The following is a 22,959-nucleotide window of genomic DNA, read 5'->3' as shown; positions in this document are numbered from 1 at the left end:
CACCCACCCATACATACATACATCCTTTGACTTACACATCCACCAATATGGCTTTTCATCCATTAAATGATCGTTTTGGCCATCCACCCATTAATCCAGTCAGATTTCCATTTACTTTGCCATCCTTTCACTAATTCATCCATCACCCTCTCAGATTTCCATTTATTTTGCCACCCCATCGACCTATCCATTCACCCATCAACCCACCTGCTCCTTCATGCACCCACTCACCCGTCCTATCAATCTTCCTGCCTTTCTTTCATCCTTCCTTACTTTCATATCTCCTTCCAACGTTCCATCCTTCTTTCCCTTTTCGATCAACCCATGACTCTTCTTTCCGAAGATAGTTAATTAGGAGCTTTTGTCTGCCGAGTTGCAGAGAGGCCCCTAAAGAACCCCACTTCGACCCTAGCTGATTAACAACGCCCCCCTGAGTCCATGTGTAGCATAGATGGGTGGGGTGAAAGTAAGGATGGGTGAATGGGTGGTGGATTGATTCAGGCAATGTGTGGGATAGATAGGTAGGTAGGATGGATGGATGGGTGGATGGATGGGTGGATGGATGGATGGATGGATGGATGGATGGATGGATGGATGGATGGATGGATGGATGGATGGATGGATGGATGGATGAATGGGTGGATGGGTGGATTGTGGGTTGAGTAGGTGGATGGACTGGTGTCCAGAACAGTGGTTGGACAGAACAATGGACAGGTAGATGAAAGGATCAGGATGAGCGGGTGGCATTTGGAGACTCATTCACGTTTAGTTGCCTCTGAAGCTTTAGAATTGATTGATTGGAATGTGTTTCTCACCAAATGCTTCTTCATTTTCCAGGAACACCGGGGCGTTGTCATTAACATCCACAATGGTGATAGTTAAGGTCACTATGGGGAGGAAGGGAGAGAATGTCAGAGCGCGAGCATGTCACAATTTTTTTTCTACTCATCATTACATTAGTAATAATTATTATTAAACCAGGCTCAGTGAGGGCGCCGCATGGGAAGTAGACTCACCCTGCCAGGCCAGCACTAAATAACTCAGGTATAACAGAAGAAGACTTACACAGAAATAACAAAGTCGCCACTGATAGGCAGCAGCATGTAGCCCAACATGGCCCTCTTTTGGGAGAGCCGATGGAGCATCCGCAGGTCCCCACGGTGTCCTAATGACAAAACATCCCAGCAGCGCCCCCTGCTGGGAAAAACTGGGGCTGTATCTCTTTAAAAAGCTGCATCCATGCAGAGAGTGCCCCCAGCATCTCCAAACTGGCAGGAGCCCTGAATAATACAAGTTGAATTACCTACAGGTAAAAAGGAAGCACGCAGGGGGTATGAGTAATATAAAAGCCACAAATCCCAAACCGCAAGGAAGAGAGAGTTCTGCTTCTAGAGGCCGGACATGCAGAATATGCGCAGCTTCGCAGCATTCTTTCATGCTACACTGGGGCAAACCATTGCAGCAGAATCTTATGGGGGGGCGTGGTTTCGGTGCCTGGCAAGATGGCCACCTAACGGAGCTGCTCCGCCACTTCAGGACTCCTCGAGATGAGAAGCGGCGTTTTCCCGTGTCTTCTTTTGAAGGACTGCTCCCCGTCGAATACTGGAACATGTTGAGGCTTTGGTGAGCGCATTTTGACTTTCCAGCGTGTCGCGCTTTTCCCGCATTTTGCCTCCGACGATCACGCCTCAGAGCAACCACCATTTTGAGGCTGCCTCTTCCGCGGCTCTTCTGTGGTGGTGCGCATGACTGACTGTCTTTCTGCTCTTGCACCTGAAATGCCTGCAGTCTTAACTCCTGCTGCCACATTTTCCTAATGATACCTGCATATTTAATGCAACAAGTTACTTGTGGTATTTCCTAACCTGTTCACATTTACCTCAGGATGCCTGTCATTTTTTCACCATTACTCGGTCAGCTTTTTCAGGACTGCTTATGTAAAATGTGCCTATTCATTATAATCCTTCATGGTTCCTGTGATTTTTTCTAAATATTTTTTACTGTGACTCCTCCTCTTGGTCCTAATTCTGAATGAGTCACTCCTGTTACCTAAGTATATTGTGAATATTACCTTTTTGAATGACTCCTGCTACTCTTCAGTCTCTCTCAGTTACATGCTTAGAGGTCATATGTCCTTCTTTATGAGGAGTTTTGCTATAATGTGTTTAGTGTGACGTACGAGGCACTATATGTGTTGCGCTTCATATGGGAAAATTGCGCAAGCAACAGTTTATTTTTGTTCCTAAATTGCACGCGCCACTTTCGCCTCCCTCGACATTACAAGCAGTATCTACACTTGTTGTTACTGGAGAGATGGCTGGTGTTCCTTCTCCCCGCACCTCTTCTGCACAGTCTGTGTCCAGTAAGCCTACTCCTTCATCTTCAGCCACTAAACGTTTAAAGATTGACCCTCCTTCTCCGGATAGGTCATCTTCTGCTATATCTATGGAACTACTATTGGAGGAGATTCGTGCCATACGACCGGATGTTGAAGAAACAAACAACAGAATGCAATCTCTGGAGGATAAGTGGTTCTCCATGGAGAATAGACTGTCTACAGTTGAACAACACATTTCAGTTGTACAGGGTGACTCTCAGAGAATTACCTCTCTGGAAAAAGAGGTATGCAGGCTTCAACAGCACACTGAGGATTTGGAAAATCGGAACAGAAGGAATAACCTGCACATTTATGGTCTTCCCGAGTCTTTGGAAGGAGATGATCCTGTTTCCTTTTTCTCCTCCTTCTTTCCAAAGCTGTTGGATATGCCATCTTCAACGTCCCTTAGCATTCAGAGGGCGCACAGGCTTGGTCCTCGTCCATCACTCTCTGCTTCATCAACCAAACCCAGAGGTGTTATTATACTTTTCTTGAAATTTACTGACTTACTATCAGTCCTCTCAGCAGCCACAGCTAAACGCCAGATTTCTTGGCTTGGTCAAAGGGTTTTTCTGTCCCAAGATGTTTCTAATGCTACTGCAACCAGGCGGAAGGAGATTCCCAATCTTCGTGCTCCTCTCTGTACACTTGGAGCTCGTTTTGGCCTTTTTCATCCCTGCCTATTCAAAGTAACTTTTCAGAATAACACTTCCACATTTGAAGATTCGGCGGAACTCAAGAAATGTATCCACTCCCATACTGCAAATATCATGGATACTGCTGGACCTTCTTCTGGTTGACTAAACATAACCCTATTTGTATTTCTATGTAATTCTCTACATAGATCTGCCTTTGGCATATTATAGTTGCTGTTATTTACTAATGTTTGATCTGTTATATATTCTTACTATTTTGTTTCTTCTTCAGCCCCTCTCCTTTGCTTTCCTGTGGTTCAGTTGTGTTTCTGTTTAATTTTACTCCAGTTTCATGGTTTAGCTCTATTTTACTTTGCTTTCCATCTCTGGTTTAGCTCTATTTTATTTGGTTTTTCATCTTTGCTACTGGATTCCTCTATGTTTCTCTCTAGTATTTTCCTTATCCTTCTCTTTCTAGTTGTTCACGACACATTTCTTATTCATTCCTTCTTCACTTTACTACATAGATCTTATGGTTCAAGTGTGCACTCCTTTCTTATCTTTATGCCTTTTAACTTAGTTTTTGCATTGTTCTTTAATTACTTTTACATGACGTTTGGTTGATTTCCCTTTTGTATCCTCACAGGTTATTTGTCGTTTCCTAAATGAGTTTGGTTCATTTTCATACTTCCTCTTGTTCTGAAGTGGTCCGGAGTCTCCGGATTGGGTGTTTCATTTTGTTGTACGTCGCCCTAGCCCTTGTGTTATTTTCCTTACCCCCATCAGGTATGTTTTTTCAGTCATCCTTTTTGGATATGTACTGTCTCTCTTTAATTTTCTTCTTCCCACCCCTTTTCCTTTTCTTCCTTCTCGTCTTTTTTCCCCTTATGGATTCATCATCTTTCTCTCTCCTTTTCAATGGTCTCCCCTCTCTTTCTCCTTATTTCCTCCCCCTATTCCCTTTTATTTTCTGTTTTTTGTATTCATTAATGCGCAGCTCATTTGTATTTTTCACATGTCTTATTGTATACATAATGTTACTCCTTTACATTCAGATAAGTTTTTATTCTGTCTCCTCTCATGCTCTTTATTTTCCCTTTCCCTTGTCCTCCCCCTTTCTTATCCCTTTTTCCCTTTATTCTTTGACAACATTTCTCATCCTCCTATCATTGTGGATTTTGTTTCTTTTAAATTTTTAATGCTTTTACTTTCAGAGTTATCTGCTGGAATGTAAAGGGTTTTATCAATCCTATTAAAAGACAGAGAATCCTTTCCCACCTTGCCTCTTATAACACAGACATAGTTCTTTTACAGGAGACACATCTCACAGATACTAAATCATTTAAGTTGAAAAGGGGCTGGGTGGGTACGGTTTTATTCTCTCCATCCACTAATAAAAAAAATGGTGTTGGTATCCTCTGTCATAAGAAATTGAAATGTAAAGTTATATCACAAGAAAATGACATGGAAGGTAGATGGATACTTGCCAAATTATCAATGAATTCTGTTCATTTAACTGTTTTTAATGTTGATGGTCCCACACAACCTGATTGCTCTTTTTGGCCAGGGATTACCCAAAAATGTATTCAGTTTTGTGATGATTTATATATATAAGATGGTGACTGCAACCAAATTGTAGATCCATTCCTAGACCGCAAGTCCACAGTCCATTTTATTCCACATAGGACTCACAAACAATTTCTTGATACTATCTCTCAGACACATCTCATTGACTCTTGGAGACTTTCTCACCCTGACACTCTTGATTATTCTTTTTTCTCTCCTCCTTATGCATCTCTTTCTCGTCTAGACTATATTTTTCTTTCTCAGTCTTTATCTCAAAATTTACTGTCTTCCTCTATTGAGCTCATAGTTATCTCTGATCATGCCCCAATTGTAACAGATCTAGATTTACTCCCTCCACATCCGAAATCTTCTCGATGGCGTTTTAATAACTCTCTTCTTACCAACACTCTCGTCTCTTCCTCCTTTCGGTATATTGCTAATGAATTCTTTAAAATTAACTGCAACTCCAGCTCCTCCCCCATGTTATCTGGGACTCTTTTAAAGCCGCTGCTAGAGGCTACATTATAGACTTTGTTTCAAAGAAAAAGAAGCGCTTTCTTCAACAGCGGACAACTACCTTAACACATATTAAACTACTGGAACATGAATTCTACCTCCTCTAAAAATTCTATCTCCTCAGAACTGATTCGAGCGAAAATTGCTTTTAACAAAACCACTACTGACAATGCTTCACCAATGCTCCTTCGGAGTAGCGCCCGTTATTATGGTGGTCGTAATAAAGCTGGGAAACGTTTAGCAAATTACCTCAAAACACGCAAGGAGCGCACTCTTATAGATTCCATTTACTCTTCTAATAATTCCCTTCTGCATAAAGATCAGGAGATTCTCAACTAATTTAAACTTTTTTATCAAAATCTTTATACGCCAGAATCTCCTCCCTCCACTTCTCTCATCCAGTCTTATCTTGATAAAATTCCTTCTCCTTCTACTTCCCATCTTAACCTTCTTGATCTTGATAATGATCTCTCCCTTACTGAACTCTCCACCGCTTTGAATACTCTCACTAAGGGGAAAACGCCTGGTCCAGATGGATTTTCTGTTGAATTTTATTTGCATTTTTCTGATTTACTACTCCCGAAACTTCTAACGCTTTTTCACACATTTTATTTAGCTGGTAAAACAGAGGGGACCTTCCAGGGGGCCACTATCTGCCTCATTCCTAAAGAAGGTCGTGATCCAAAATTTTGTAAAAATTATCAGCTAATTTCTCTCGTCAACGCTGACTATAAATTGTTTGCTAAGTTGCTAGCTTCACGTTTAGATCCCCTCATGCCTCATCTTATCGGTAAAGAGCAATGTGGCTTTGTGAAAGGAAGACTAACTTCCGATAACTCTCGTCTTTTTCTCAATGTTTTAAATAAAGTTCCCTCCTTATCTACATCTCTGGCTGCTATCTCTGTTGACGCAGAAAAAGCTTTTGATAGAGTAGATTGGTCCTTTTTGTTTGCATCGCTACAATAGCATGGTTTTGGTTCTAAATTCATATCTCTTACTTCCTTACTATATTCTGCTCCTAAAGCCTCGGTCTTAGTTAATGGTCGTGTCTCACCTTCTTTTCTTCTCCAATGTGGTGTTCGTCAGGGCTGTCCTTTATCCCCTCTTCTTTTTGTTCTAGCTCTTGAGCCCTTTTTGTCTTCTATCCATAATAACGATTCCATTTCCGATTTTCCTTATGGTGATCACCAGTTGAAACTTTCTGCGTATACAGACGATATTCTTCTATTTATTTCTGCTCCTGAAACTTCTATTCCTCCTTTACTACTTGAATTTGAATCCTTTTCGCAAGTCTCCGATTACAAATTTAATTCAGACAAGACTGAAATTCTCCCCATTACAAAATTCTGTTATCCCCACTCCTTCTCTTCCACTAGGTTTGCTTGGAACAGTTCAAAAATCAAATACCTAGGCATATGGTTTTCCAACTCCATCGCTTCTTCCATCAAATTGAATATGTCTTCAGCCTTATCTCGTATTGAAAAACTACCTTCTTCTTGGAACCCTCTTTTTCTTTCTTGGTGGGGTCGGTTGGATTCGGTTAAGATGATGATTGCCCCAATTTTAATTTATATACTCTCCATGCTTCCCGTTCACATTCCTGCTGTCTATTTCAAATGTATTGATTCATGTCTCTCTAAATGTCTTTGGAAGAATAAAAAAGCCAGAATTGCTTTATCTTCTCTACGAAAGCCAAAATCTAAAAGTGGGGTAAACTTCCCGGATTTTCGCCTTTATCATAAGTCCTTCTCCCTTCGCCAGGCCTCCAAATGGCTCTTATCAGACCCCTCCACCTATACTACCCTTTGGCTCTCCATTGAACAAACCTTGTTATTACCCTTCTCTTTCAATGAAGTTATGTGTTTTTCTACCAAATCTTCTCATACTTCTCTTCCCTTATTTAGACACACCTGCTCTCTCTTGAAACCTTTGGTCCACCCCGCTCCTATTTCTCGTGAATCTTCCTTAGACTCCCCTATTTGACATAATTCGCTTATCTTCCTCAGGAATAGGCCCATTTTTTGGAAAGCGTGGAGATTAAAGGGTATTATATGGGTTAAGCATCTTTTTAATGGAGTCTCACCTTGCTCCTTTCCTCAATTTCAATCCATATTCCATTGCCCTCGCTCCTTTTTGCAGTAGTTTACTACTCTTATGTCAATCATTCTTGACACTTACTTTTCTCTCCCCTCTCAACCCTTATCTGATACCCAAAATCCCCTTCTTAAAATACTCCTTACTCTACCCAAGGCCTCTCTTATATATAAATTCTTTTTAGCCCCCAATCCTGATCGAGCTAAATCTAAATTGGAACTTTCTTGGGAGTCGGATCTGAGATGTGAATGGTCCACCATTTTCTGGGATAAACTCTGGTCTAGATACTTAAAAAATTCTCGTGCTGCCTCTCTTACCCAGTCTATGTTTTTCCTTTACCACAGACTTTATCTTTCCCCTACATCTTTAGCTTGTTTTTCTTCCTCTGCTGTCTCTAAATGTTGGACTTGTGGCTCTTCTAATGCTGACCTTCTCCATCTTCTCTTTCTTTGCCCTACTGTTTCAGATTTTTGGGGTAAGGTTTGGTCATGCATCTCTCGACTGTTCACAATTTCCATTCCTTATTCTATTCCCCTCCTCTTTGCTGGTAGCCTCTCTGAATCTTTAGATCTTCCCTCTCATGAGCATGGTCTTTTTGATCCTATGCTTGCTCTAGCCTTTCAACACATCTCCTTTAATTGGAAAACTCTCACAAACCTTTCCATACAACATTGGTGGAATACCCTCTGTCATTTTCATAGACTTGATGTTGCTTTCGCCTCCTCCTGCAAACCAATGTTAAATAGAGATCTCTTCTAGTTACCCCTTACCACCTATTTAGATCATATTGTTTTAAATAATATTTCGCATCGAACTGCTGAAAATTTTAAACCTCCTTGAATAACTTTATCTCTGTTCTTTTTGTTCTTACCCTGTTCACTTAATATTAATATGTATACGTATCCATTTGATAATTCATATTTACTTATCTACAATGATGCAATCTAATATGCCTTTCTCTGTGTTTTATTTCTTTATACCATAATGTTGTTGCTACCTCCTCTCTCCTTACCCCTTCTGCTTTTGTTCCTTCCTCCCTTCCTCTTTATATAAAAATCCCAAAATTGCTTTTACTCTTCTTTTTCAGATACCAGCCAATTCTGATGTTTTATTCCTGTTTTGAATTGTATTGCTGGTTTGTTACATATGTCATTGTTTGCTAATAAAGCTTTTTCAAACATAAGAATCTCGGCTTATGCTTCTCTAGAAAGTCAACATTGGCACAACGCTTCTCGGTGTGAGGAAAAACCGCCAGCTTCGGAAAACACCTACCCCCAGGGCTTTAAGTGGGCCGGGTCCTGTCGGTGCTCAGCACCGACAGTTCTAAAAAGCCGCTTCTGAGATGGGTCCTTATTGGGCTCTCCGTTTTTGCCCTCAAACTCAGGGTGAAAAATAAAATCTTAACTCTGCAGCAGTGCCACCCTTCACTGCCTCTGATGTAACTTCAAAGAAAGTAGTTATAGTTCTTTCACAGTCTCATCATTTCAGGACTGAAACATTTTCAATGTTTTATACAAGGAAACCATAGTTGTTGCTTTTTTTTCTTATACTACTGACCATCAACGACAAAGCCAATAGTCCTGGCTTGTTGTAGGTGTAACGTTACTTGTTGTATTGTATATCTGCTTAAATGACAGAAACAGCAAAATACCAATCGGGCAGCACACTATGTTGAGCACAGATTTTTAGCTTTTGTGCTTTTAAGCCATGCCCTTAATTACCTCAGACACGCCCCTTGGAGACACCCCCCCCCCCAGTTTCTTCATCCCACTTAAAGCCCTGCCTACCCCTTCAACCACATCTCAGTTCTGCTGCCCTTGATACTTCCCGCATAGGGTGAATGTGCTGCCATTAGAACCATAGCCAATGCTTGCCTGGACTGGCCCCTGGCGGTCATCGAAGCACCGGTAAGCCTTTGCATCCATCTAGTACTTCAGCTCATGTTTTATCCTGATTGGTAGCTGGATATCCCTGCTGCTCCAGTGTCTGTCTGCTCCTTCCAGTACATGTGTCAATCCTATACTCCGGCTAGTAAATGGATATTATTATTACCAGGGCTTTAAGTGGGCTGGGTCCTGCCAGTGCTCAGCACCGGTAGTTCCTAAAAGCAGGTCCCGACACGGGTCCCTATCGGGCTCTCCATTTTTACCTTCAGGGTGGAGAAAAAAAAAAAGCTTAACTCTGCGATAGTACCATCCATCACTGCTATTGATTATTATACAGTGCAAACATGAGCACCAGTTAGATAACACAAGCACAGATTCATGTTTTGAATCACAGGATGCTGCGCCCACGTGAGGCTCGAACCTGCTTTCTCAGCTCGAAAGTCCGCAGCTCTAGCCTTACGGGAGCATTTTCAATATTATATACAACGGAGTAATAGTTGTTGCTTATTTATCTTATGTAATTTACATCCATTGACAAAAGCCAATAGTCCTGGCTTGTTGTAAGTTTAATATTACTTGTTGTGTTAAATAGCTGGATAAATGGACAGAAACAGCAAAATACCAGTGGGGCGGCACACTATGCTAAATATAGATTTTTAGCTTAAGTGGTTTAGGCCACACCCTTAATTACATCGGCCACGCCCCTATGAGAGACCCCCTCAGTTTATCATCCACTTAATGCCCTACCAGTCTGCGATCTCTGCTATTTGTCCAGTCTGACCAGCCACGTGCGTCACAGGAATCATTCACTTAAAATTCACTCCGAGTCTGCACACTAAACAGGCTCTTACCGTTGTCGCTGTACCGGTCTCCTAACTGCGTCAGCGTGTCTTCCACGCGCAGCGTCATAACCACGCGGTCACAGGTCTCGAAGTCAATGGCCCAGCTGTTGTTCACGAAGAGGGAGCCATTGGGGAACAGCTGGAACCAATCATGGCAGATGCTGCCTGCACCGCTGGGGCCCTTGTAGCATGCCACCCCCAACTCCTCGAACACAAGCTCATGTCGGGTGTCCTTGTCAAAGCCACGGAGTATGGTGACCAGGCCAGCCTGGGTCCCATTCTCAGAGACCCTCACTCCTACCAGAGAGGAAGCGTCTACTATGGGTGGTTCGTCATTAACATCCAGCACAAAGACAGACACTGTTGCCGTAGACGTGAAGATGACGTTATTGATGCCAGCGTCTTGGGCCTCAATGGTCAAGGTAAAGTTCTTCTGGACTTCATAATCCAGGGCAATATCTGGGTCCACCGTGATGTTACCCCAGTACTGCCCAGGGCCAGCTTGGTTAGAGCGGATCAGAAAGGTTCCAGAGCTCCCTTTGACAATCCGAAATGTGATGCGGTTGTTGATCTCGGTCTGGTCAGCATCAGTGGCTTCCACGCTGCCTACGTCCGCACCTAGAAGGAAGCAGACAGAAATGTCAGTCACGTGGGAGCAATGTGCAATTCCCAAAAAAAAAGGACACACAGCACTACAACTCAAAAGAACCTGTGCTGTGCTCAAAAGAACACGGGCTGTGCTCTTTAAAAAACTGCAAGTGAGAAAAGTGTTGCATCAAAAGCATTATACAAGGTAAATGATACTTCTGAAAGCAGGTTGGGAGAGAGTGCTGCTTGAGAGAAGTCATGGACAGGCAGCCAGTGCTGCTCCAACCAGTTCCAGGTTCCCAACCAGGCAAAGTAGGCACCGGCCTATGGGCCCCACTCCTTGTACAGCGACAATGGATCAAAATAATATTGATTTGATCTTGAAAGACAATTACAATCAAGCTTTCTTAAATTGTTTCCAAAAGATTGGAAAAAAATTAATCAACTCAATGAAACAAAAACTTTACACTAAAGTCTCTATAGAGAAAAAACTGTGTTAATGTAATGTACCCATTGAATATTTAGCATTTTGTTGGTTTATTAAAATTAAAAAATAATAATTTATGTTTACCGTTAATAATTGTTAATGTTTCCTTTTGTGTAATAAAATTGGTTTATTAAAATTGTTGGTTGGTAAGATAAAAAACTTATTAGGAGATAATTTGCGGGGGGGGCGAAATTTCGACTGCCTAGGGGCCTCCAGAGGGTTTAATCCAGCACAGGCTCCAAAAATGCATTATTCTGGCAGGTCTCTCTCAAGAACAGCAAGATGGGAGGACTCTATCGTTCTTGGGAGCGACAAGACAGAAAAAGAAACAAGATAGGAAGGGTACTAGCCCAATATCCAGGATGTTAGGGATTGTCAACTCCACTGCTGAACACAGTGGTAGACTATGTTATACCAATAATAGCGTGGGAGGCGACGCAACAGTACACAAGAGAATGGGATGTACAAACAAGTGAGGCATTACCATTTGTTCCCTCGCTCATGCCCATGCATGAGAAGTGGTGGGCTTACCTGTCTCACTTTCATTCACATAGAATTTGTAGTCCAAAAGGCTGAATTCTGGGCGCTCGTCATTCAGGTCCTGCCATATAAACAGAAGCATACTTTAGAATGCTGGAAACAAGAGTAGGACGCGACAACGCGCCAAGCAGAAAGGTGTACAAGAGTACTGAACAACGGTGTGCCACCTCCAGGACTTTCCCACTGGACATAGCAGCAAATTGTGCTACATCTTTGGCACTAGCAAAACAATACTGAGCTGTAGAGTGTCAAATCAACCACTATTCCAATTTGCCTTTCTCCCTCTTTGAATGCCCATTTTGATTTTTAGATGCCTACATGTAGGGGCTTATCCCTTTTCATTCATTGGTCTGTTCAACTGTCACTGGCATTCTGCTTCGCCTGCCAAAGAATACAACATGGGGCAATGGACACCTTCAGCTATTGGCTTTCTTGCACTCTGAGTGTTGGCGCTAGACTGGGTTAGATCTGCACATCTGCCTATAAAGGAAGTGCACTTCAGTCTCAGTGCGTTTTGGACAATACTTTACTCGTTCACAGCTTTTTCTTTCAGTTGTTTGTCCTTCTCTATTTTTTTAGTCACCCTTGGGTGTTTACTTTACACTATGTCATCAGGTTACAGTAATTCCAAGAAAACAGCATCTTTTATGTGTGCAAATAAGAATTATATTTTGTGCCCAAGTCCATTAAAAGGGTCTCGACTTTTGCCTCTGCCACTGCTTTTTTGTCAATGCTGGTCAGTATCAGAACAAGAAAAATTATTGTTGCCAATGCTAAATAGGAGCGACACAAAAACAGCAAGATGATGCGTACAACATGCACGTTTTATCACAAATCCACACGTATGCGTCATGACACTTTCACGGGCCCACCGTGATGACATATATTCGCACATGCATCACCATATATGCACATGTATGCATCATGACGCGGTGGTGGGCTTTTTTTCATTTTTAATCACTGTTCCAAGATCTTGGAGCGGTAAATGAAAGCAATGAAAAAAGTGCGGGCAAACGCCTGAAAAGAGCGACCCAGCAGCAAACTGCAACTTCCAGGCCACCCCAAAAAGAAGCAACAATTAATTTAAAAAAAGAATGCAACGTGGAGGGGTTGGAAAGCAATATTGCGGGTGGGTTCGGGAGCCAACTAAAGGCCAGTGAGTGGCAGGAGCAACAGGGAGCAGGAAGGGGGGGTGAGGGGGGGGGGGGGGTGGAAGACCTGGCAGGGGAGTTTAAGGCAAGAAAGCCAAGTGGGATGGGGAGGGGTGGGTGGGTGGGTAAAGCCGCGAATGCGCTTGGTGGAGAGGGAACAACATTAGGAGTGTGGGGCCGGATTCATTTATACTCTTCATGGTGTTTCTAACTGCTGTGCTGTTCCTTGTACCATGCTCTTGTTTCGAAGAGCCATTTACTATGTTGTACTCTGCATGTTATGTTATATGCTGTATTTATTTATAGTGCTGTGGCAACAGATGATGATGGATGGAATGCTGAATGAATCAAACATTCACCCCAAGTCACGAGATCTGGGTTAAATCCATAGTTCTTTTGCTCACTACATCACCCCAGTTTGGACCCAGCCATATCCAAATCAGTCTGGACCCTTTTCCTCATGGGAACAGTCCAGCTCAAACGGCCAAGCCGGGTCTGAAACAGAAACAAGCATCCTAGGACCAGTTTTGGGGTGCCACCCCTCTTCAGCCAGGCTAGCTTGAATCCAGTGGCAAAGTGAGCAAAGGACCCACTTCTGGGCATACCCTGCCAACTTAGGGCAAACAAAGCAAACATAAGGGGATGATGGACGGAGCGCTGAAACTTTTCAGACACTCACCCCCAGTCACAGATCTGGGTTGAATCCATCATCGTTCTTTAGCTCACTTCGCAACCTCAGTTCAGGCCCAGTTATATGTAAATCAGTCTTGACCCTGTGCCTCATGGGAAAAGTCCACCCAAACTGCCAAGCCAGGTCTAGAACAGAAACAAGCATCCTGGAACCGGTATCAGGGTCTGTCACCCTTCTTCAGCAGGCTAGCTTGAATCCAGTGGCAAAGTGAGCAAGGGACCCACGTCTGGGCATACTCCAAAGTTCTAGGGAATAGAACCAATTGCCTGCTTTTGCAGTATTATTTTGCTTTGCTGTTAATTTTGAGAAAGACACCCTCTTGAGTCTTATGGTGTGTTGCCCTGATTGCTCTATGCGCTCTGCTGCTCTTCCTTAACAACTGCACAATCATGACTAATTTGACGAACAATAAATAGAGGTTTTTGGACGTAACTTAAAACCCATGAGAAATCTCTTGATTACTTTGTAACTGTCTTAAAGTCTGCTCCAACCATTTTATTTTCATGTTACAGAGGGCCCCAAAGTTTTAGGGGAGCCCACACACAAAACCTCTGGCAGTGGGGTGTGTCGGTTTCTACAGAGCACTGCATTGGTGGTCCAACATCTTTATGATGCTGTCATTGTATTTACTGTTTTCTACAATGCCACACACATTAAGGATGTGCAACTAATATTGTCATTGCTACCAGTGTAATAGTGAGCATATCTGCATGTGGAGGAATGCCTGTGCCTCGAAGCCTAAGTATACAAGCCAAAAGAAAGGTGGGGAGTGTTTGAAAAAAATAGAGAATGAGAAACAGGGTGTAAAATTCCAGATTTGCCTTAGTGCTAATGGGGTCACAGACACCATTTTGTTTGCCTTTATAAGACCAAGTTGTACCATTTTTGACGTATGAAGCATCGCTTTCATGCTTGGCAACAGTAAATGGGAAATCTTGAGCAGTTTGCTCAGTGCCTAAAAGTTGCTATATATTTGGATCATTTTGAAGGTCAAATGTGTACCTTATCATTCATGCTAAGCACAGAGGGGGGCTCTTTGCCATTTCAGTGACTCACAGACATGTTCAGACTTCAAGCGAGACCACATTTTCTTCAATAGTCTGTTGGTGCTTCAGCCGGGAAAAGCCTACACTTATCTGAGGACTGGATGTAGGTTGGGCCCAGTAGCGTAACACAAAATGATGGCCCCCCTGCAAAAATGTGACGAGGGGCTCGTCGCCTCCAAGATCACACAGAAATGTATTGGTCTTGGGCTCAATGGGGTCCCAATGGAGGGTTGGGGCCCCCCTACGCTGCAGGGGCCTGCTCGGGAAAGCAGAGTGACTTTCTCAAGTGTTTACCTATTTCTTAGTCCATGCCATTGTAGCATTCTGCAAGGCATGCAATGCCATGACTTTGGGAGATGAGGGGACCCCATCGAAAACAAGGAACCAAATGCCCTCCCAGGCTCGAGGAGGGGAGCTGTGCAGGTCCCTTCCCCTTATAAACAATAAACAGCCCCAGGGGTGGGGGTCTCCCGGGCCTATTAAGTATCGGGAAGGTGGTCCATGCGGCCACCCTCTCCTTTTGTGTCAACATCGGCCATGTTTGTGGAGGGGGGCACATGCCCCTCTCCCCTTTTTTTTATTGGTTTGGCCCCCAGGGTCCCTGGGGGCTAAAATGAATCAGGGAAGGTCCATGTGGTCCCCCTTTTTTCATTATGTCTGGCCCTGGGAGATAGAGTCCCCAGGGCCAAATAGGGCTCAGGGTGGGGGCTGCACGCCATTCTTCCCCCATAGGTTTTGGCCCCGGGGATGGGGTCCCCGGGGCCTATGAAGGCTCTGGGAGGGAAGCTGGGCATTTAGCCCCCTTCCATTTTTTATTGGTCTGGACCCAGGGTTTGGGGTACCCAGAGCCAAATATGGATCAGGGAGGGGAGCATGTTACCCGTTTTCCTTTTTTATTATATTTGGCCCAGGGAGATGGGGTTCTCTGTGCCTAATAAAGCTCGGGTAACGCCCCCTGCCCTTAGATTTTGGCACCAGGGATGGGGTCCCTGAAACCCAAGAAGGCATGGGGAAGGGGAGGCGCACAGCCCCCTCCCCTTTTTATTGTATTTGGCCCTGAGGGGTGTGATCCCTGGGGCCTATAAGGGCTCGGGAGGAGGGCTGCACACCCTCCTTCTCTGTTTAATTGTATTTTACCCCAGGGAATGGGGTCCACGGGGCCTTTTAAGGCAGGGGGTTCATGTGACCTACCTCCTCTTCATATTGGAATAGGCCTGGGGGGAGGGGTTCCCAGGGGTCAAATAATGGCTGGGGAACGGGGCGTTGCACTCCCTCTCCCTTTATTGTATATTTATTGGCCGTAGGTGATGAGTCTGCACACGAAGTCCAACCCTACACTGTGAATGCTGAGGGCTATGCGCAGCATGGGGTTGGCAGCCTGCTGGAGGTTTGGCCACAGGGCCTGGTGGCAGGCCAAGCCGTGTGGCCAACCCCCTGCTGCCCACATCCAAAGGCTGTGCGCAGCATGGGGTTGGCTGCCTGCGGGGAGTTGGAAGTTGGGTCTGGCTGCAAGACAGGCCCTGCATCTAACCCCACGCAACCCATGACCAATGGCTGTGCACGGCAGGGGCTTGGCTGCCTCCAGGTGGCTGCTTCTGTGTGGGTTGCCCACAGGGCCTGCTATGCTTGGCCGAAATCCTTGTGCAGCATGGGGCTGGTTGCCTGTGGGGGGTTTTCTGCAGGGCCTGGCCGCAGTATGGCGTATCAGTGATGTAATCAGGAATGTCATGAATTATGTCATTTGATATTTCCTCAGTGATGTCATAGAACATGTCATGAGTGAGGTAATATGTAAGGTCATAAGCAGTGCATGGTGAGGGACTAACTATAACTGGGGAATGTTTGTGTGTTTTTTTTAGTTCAAAATGTTAATGTTGTCACTGGCATATTAATCTAACTATAAGGTTACTTTAACCTTTGGTTTTTCAGTGAAAATGTATATATATAGGGAGAGAGAGTAAGAGATAGCTATAAGGATAAAAAGCTCTACATATTATTCACCTTTCCTGCACCACTTAACAGTCATTAAAATGTATGTCCCAGAAAATCAAGGCGCCATCAGATTTTGTGTCAATATATGCCAGGATGCTACTATCTTTTGCCAGGGGGTGCCCAAAATATACATGGGTGTTGCTCAAATATCAGGTTCTGCTAACATTTATGTTCTATGATGCTCCTAAAATGCTGCAAGGTGCTGCTTATAATAGGATGCTCAATTTGGCAGCCTAACAATAAATGTTACTTATGTGCCTTAACCCTCCATATCTAGCATGGTTCAGAATGAAGGAGGAAGTCCTTGAGAGCAGCACTAACATAAAAAAATTCAAGTAGAGAGCTAGGGTGTCCTATGGGACCGCTTCCCCTTTGTAAATGTTGATACAAATATTTTTTGAAGAGCAGGCAGTGTTCCTAAGGAACGCTGCCTACCCTTAAAAAAATTAAATGTAAACGTTTCATATTATGTTTTTAAAATGCATCCTGCTTTCCTTTACAGAAACGGGCTGCAATTAAAAAAAAAAGATTGATTAATTAAAAAGCAATCACAGACATTATGGTCAGCTGACCTCAGCACGCCACCATCCCTGTGATGACTGCAATACCAAATGGGTCGCATATTGTGACCTACCTCATTAATAGTCATGAGGTAGGTCGATTTGCGACCCCATTTGGCATCGCTAAATTAAACCAATATGTTTCAGACATTAGGAATAGCAATTTCATAATTGTGATGGTCACAAAATCACAATTAGATAATTAGATAATTCCTGTTGCTAAAATGTTTACATATGGCCCCAGGTGTGCTTTAAATTCATTTTTTTCACTCTGGAATATTTTGTTGTATTTTTCTCCCCAAGTTCATCAGAACATTGTTAAGAAAAGCTGTTTTCAGAACTACCAATAATGGTAAAAAAAATAAATAACCCTTTTGCCTTTTTGTATTCTCTATATTTTCTGACTTATGAAACATATTCTACACCAAAAGTACTTGACCATAAAATTTCCTATTCCTGCCTTCCATCTTAATGTCATGTTTAGGATATTATGATAGTATGGGGGCATTGGTGCAAGGGGAGGCCAAAGGACATGCCCTGAGCTCCGAGAATCTATCTCAGAGTTGTGCGCAGCATGCTTTTGTCGGTCTGGAACCTTGGAGCAGAGTGTGTTTGGTAGCCACACCAGTCACCAAGTGTCTGCAACACAGGGCCAATGTTTTTGGCAGTGGCCTGAGGGGCCATTGGGGAAGGTGTCGGGCCTTGTTTGAAGGCCATGTAGTCTACTCACAAAGGTAAATCTGGCCATAAACGTATGTTTAACACTGAATATACGCCTGCTAGGAATTCACAAAGAGATTTCTGTCAGGTGTAAACCCTCATAAGGGTGTGAAGATTTCCCCCATAAGCGCGGAGGTCTCTGCACCCATACATCCCAAACTAGGGATTGAGGGCGTACCTGGGTGTTTAAAGCATGGTAAGCCTTGGAAACCTGTGAATGGTACAAACAAGTACACTTGTTTAGCATTCACGCGTTAGTATCATTCCCTTTTCTAGCCTTTAAAGGTTCATATATGTACTTCAGCTTAGTTCTTCCTTAAATACTCTTTCCAGAGTGGAAAGAGAAGTGACCTGCTACCACATTTGGTAAGGGTGTCCAGAAAAGGGTTCTCATGTGGGAAAAGATTTCCTTGTGGAGAAAAAAGAAACAGAACAATGTGCATTTGTATGGGAGAATCTTGTCTCTGATTAAGGAGTTCTTAGCACTGGAGGATTCCATACAGAGGAAATAGATTAGAAAAAACATATGCTATTTCCAAAGGAATTTTCATCAAAACTTGCACCAGGTTCTCTATGTGAGTTTCTAGAGGAGTTTGTGAGTTCCAAAAACAAGGAAATCTCTACTCGGATGTAAATGTATATAATTGAGTGTAGATTTCCTATTTGCATGTGAAAATATCCTTGCCTTGTTCCCAGGCACATTGTTCATGGGCAAGATATCATTAAAGCAGATTCTTGGGGACTGGGTACAGGCATAGGACATGCCCTTATCTCACTCTTCGCATCCAAAATATGTTGTATATGGGCAAAAACTGTGTACAGTAGTTTCTGAGTTTGTGAGGGCTGGAAGCGACCGGCATTTCCAGTGAAAGGCTAAAGGTGTAGTACACTCTGGGTTTACAAAGTCTGGTCAAAGTGTGTTTGCAGCAGTTGTGGAAGCAGGCCATGGCATTCAGTCATGACCTGAATTCAGTCATGTCCCTCGCAGAGCCTACCAGCTCTGGTCGCAAGGCATGGCCGTCGGGCAAATTCTGTGCCCACTTTTCCTGGGTCTAGTCCAAGTGTTCCCAGAACCTCCTGTGCCTGTTCTTGGGCTCTGTGCAGCAGATTCCAATCATGCCTTCCACCATCCCCATTCCTTATAACCACTCCCTTTGAGATGAAGCTGAATTAATTTCATACAATGTGTTATTTTCTCATTTACTGTTCTCATTTGATATTATTTGTTTGCCCAACACATTTAATTACACACATTCAAATGCCTATGGGCTTTTAGAGGCCCAAAGGTAAAAAATATTGTTATCTAAAGAAAGGTCCTCATTAAATCTGAAGTATTTCTTTGTTATTGTCACTAAGTCATAACATTTATTATCACAGCAACCAAATCTAATTTCTGCTGGACCAACAAGTCAATGGAAATGTTCTCTCTAAGTCTATTTATTAAGTCAATGTGATAATATCAACAGCCGTTCTTCGGAAACCACGCCTTCTCACGAGCAGAACAACATCTATGGAAAAAATGAACAGTGGCGATAAGGCTTGCAAATTTTGCAATCCTTATCAGTATCCTATTGACACTTAAATTTGCAACAATGGCGGAAGAAAGAATTCCAATTCAGACAGGCATGACAGAAACACTGAACTCTTATTCTGAAAACAAATTAACACAACTGTCACAGTTCTTGTAGAAAGGTGTGTGTGTGTGTGTGCTTGTCTGCACGCATGGTTGTGCGTGTCTTTGTGTTTAGCACACATTACAGGAGTAAAGCGATGGTAAGTGGGACTGAGCTAACCACCATCTGCGTGAAGTTCTTGGTACTATAGGGACCAGTTCCCAATGAGTTTTTAAGTATTTTGATGTGAACCTCAGTATACAAGTAGACATGGAATCAGAATAGTAAATAAAATCCAAGCGGGGAGGTCCCTGGGAATGGGCGGACTCCCACCAGAGTTTTATTGACTGTTTCACGGGAAACTGGCAGAGGTTTCTAAAAGAGTTTGAGGAGGCCAGGAGTCATGGGAGACTCCCAGATTCTATGATTATTATGATGCCTATACCAGACAGAGATCCTCGGGTTCCAGGTTGATAGAGGCCCTTGTCCATGATTAACACTGATATAAAAAATATTATCGAAAGCACTAGCGAATAGAATAACCCCGGTGGTAGGTAAGCTGGTACATACAGATCAATGCTTGTTTATTTCTGTCGTGTCCATCATGTAATGAATAGTGTAGAAGACAGGGATGTGAAGGCTGTATTGGTGGCTTTAGAGATAGAAAAAGCCTTCAACACGATAGACTGGGACTTCATGTACACAGTATTGAGGAAGTTGGGTCTTGGTCCAAGAAGCCATTGCTGGATCAGGTTGCTCTACACTGACCAAGTGGCCAGGGTGAAGTCTGGTGGACTGGACTCTGGGAAGGGGCACGAGGCATGGGTGCCCACTATCACCAATGATTTTTGCATCAGCGGTGGAGCCCCTAGCGATCGATCTTTGTGCATTCATGAGGGACTGGGGATAACGGTAGGGCATATGACCCACGTCGTATCACTGTACACCAACGACACACTGATTTTCATGACCCATCCGGCTATACCTGTGTTGTTACGAGATCTACAATAATTCAGATGAATATCAGGCTTACAACTTAGCACACATAAAACAGTGTTGTTCCCATTGGCGGCATATGTGAAATTGCCCCCCACCACGACATACCCTGCATGGGCGTGACTTGAGAGTTGGTGAGGTTCCGCTATTTGGGAATGCAGATAGCACACACCGAGAACAGACAATACACTTACAGTATGGGCAGAGTGTGTCAGGGACAAAAAACTTCAGTATCTTTTTCTGATACACACTCCCATTGTCAGTGATATGCAAGGTTGCATTGGCCAATCTGGTCTTCCTCCCGTGATGCACTTACTCTGTCCCATAACCGGACCAGCATTTAAGAAACCCGACAGGCTACTAACCTCCCTCCTATGGGCATGAAAAAGAAGTCGAATGCACACTTGAAAAAAGATAGACTTGAAGGAGGCTTGGGGCTCCCTGACTTAGAGTTGTATTATGTAGCTTTCCCACTTTAGCATGCGGTGCAATGGTGCAGCGATGACTGCAACTGAGAGAAAGATCTCTCAAATGGGTACTATAAGAAATTGCCTTGCTTCTACATTCTCTCCTGCGCATGACGCATGAACCAAGAAATCTTCCTGCCATCAATGGATTGGTTCTGCAGCTTGGGAAATGACAATAAAGAGAGTATTTAAATAACCCCGGTTCTTGAAATCGCTGCAGATCTGGTGACTGCAGCCTCTACTATAATTCGTGACATGTCTGTGTCTCAGTGGAGAGGGTGGATGTCTCCTGCTTTGAGATGTACATATGGGAGACAGGTTTATAACATTGGAAGAAGGAAGAGAACTATTTTGGGTGGGATAGGGACGGTTTCTAAAATTTGCTAAATGAACGAAGACTGCAAAGGAGATATGGACAGATTTCCCTCAAATGCCGCCCATTTTTGAGACACTTGAGGTGGTGCTTGAGAAGAGTGCTGGGGTAAAAGGACTATCCCAGTTATATAAATCCCTTAAGCAAGTTAGAGTCAAACTTCCCTTGAAAGTGTGTCAGCGCTGGGGAACTGATCTACAGGAGCCTAATGTTGATAGGGAGTGGGAGACGACCTGTGAGCTAGTTCCACTGAAAGCTAGCAATGGTAGATTAAAGTTGTTGCATTTTTATATATTACACCACACCTACCTCACCCCAATGAGAATCCAGACCACCTGCTACCCTAAGTGTGGTAATAATCATGCTGAGTGCCTTCACATAATTTGGAAGTGTAGACCCATAGAAAAGTATTCGAGGAAGGGACTGAGGTCCTGAAAAAAAGTGACTTTGATAAATAAAGAGACCATGGTGAAGCAATGTGTGTTGGGGCTGGTGCCAAAACTCTTGTAAAGTAAATGCAATATAACTAGGCAATGCTGGGATTGGTCCTTGCATAATGGCATATAGCAATTTGCTGGACTCTACCATTGTTCCTCCTGTCACTGCTTGGCTGCGGGACATGACCGAATGGGCGCTTACAGAAGAGAGGAGATTGAAAGAGGTTAGGTTTGATGAAAAAGCAGCTGAGGATATTACACAATGGGAAGAAATGACAAATGTTCTTTATAGAGCGATAGAGTCAGATGAAAACAGTGGCAATGAGGGATCTGAGAGCTCTTGAGAGACGATGGGTCCTGCATATGTCTGTAATGTACACTGCTTGACGAGATGTTATACGTAATGTACTGTTCGGTGAAATGGCTTCAATATTAGAAGTGAATAGACTGTCTCACTGTAAAATATGTATGCCTGGGAAGGTGGGGTGTCAAAGAATCCATATGCAATTTATGGACTATATGTGAACACTGACTAGACTGCCAATGATAAATACTCATTATTTCATACTTTATTATCATACAGTGATTTCACTTGCTTGTGTTGTGGATGATTTATTATTTCCATTTGGTTATAGAAAAACACAAAATAAATATAAAAAAAGAAAAGTAAGTAAACCCTCGAATGAAGTCGGTGGCCTCTCCTTATATGTGGCATTAACACTTGTAGAGTGCACAAAGGGTTGTAACTAGCCTGTGGCACTCACCTCCACTGTGATGGTGACATTGACCAGGGTTTCCTGCTGGGGCACCCCCAGGTCGTAGACTTGCACGGTCAGGATGATCTTCCCATTGAGAGCAGCGTCAATGGCCTCGCGGTCCAGAGGGCGTGAGTTGGTCAGCAGGCCAGAATCTAGGCCGATGGTGAAGTTCTCGCTGTAGGGGCTCTCCAGGATCTTGTACTGCAGGCGGCTGTTGTTGGTGCCAGGCTCGTCATTATCAAATGCCTGGAGACAGAAAGAGTACCACATACAGATCACAACCAGACATACTGGGCGGCTCGTTGACTCCCATGACTACACCCAACGTCAGTGCCTGAGCATCCAGCAAAGATTTCTGAGGTAAAATGGCACTAATGTGGCCCAGGAAGGTGGCTAGCTGGGGCCACAATCCTCATCTATAATGGCATAATTCTTAATTAATCTGCCCATCTATCGGCAGTTATAAAGCAAAGACGAATTGCTGAATGATTCAGAATTATGTATAATCCAAGAAATTCATCCAGGTGGACTTGAGGCGATATGAGCAGTGAGGTTTCTATTGATTTCTAAGTGGTTTCACTAGCTTGTTGACCAAGTGTTATGTTTGTTATGCTATGTGCATTT

The 22,959-nt window shown here is 43.5% G+C and overlaps 1 protein-coding gene across 1 annotated transcript in view; it reads right to left on the bottom strand.

The window, feature by feature from the left end:
- The window catches only part of CDHR2 (cadherin related family member 2), a 284,644-nt gene that overhangs the window by 78,354 nt on the left and 183,331 nt on the right, over positions 1-22,959 (bottom strand). The window contains exons 17-20 of the mRNA XM_085618291.1: positions 22,342-22,581; positions 11,523-11,592; positions 9,926-10,534; positions 816-887 (exon numbers count right to left, since the gene is read on the bottom strand). Coding sequence (XP_085474417.1) covers positions 816-887; positions 9,926-10,534; positions 11,523-11,592; positions 22,342-22,581 — 991 coding nt within the window. The remainder of the gene's footprint in view (positions 1-815; positions 888-9,925; positions 10,535-11,522; positions 11,593-22,341; positions 22,582-22,959) is intronic.

The sequence above is a fragment of the Triturus cristatus genome, chromosome 7 (genome assembly GCF_964204655.1).
Source record: "Triturus cristatus chromosome 7, aTriCri1.1, whole genome shotgun sequence".
NCBI lineage: Eukaryota > Metazoa > Chordata > Amphibia > Caudata > Salamandridae > Triturus > Triturus cristatus.
This window is presented reverse-complemented; position numbering and strand designations above follow the sequence as displayed.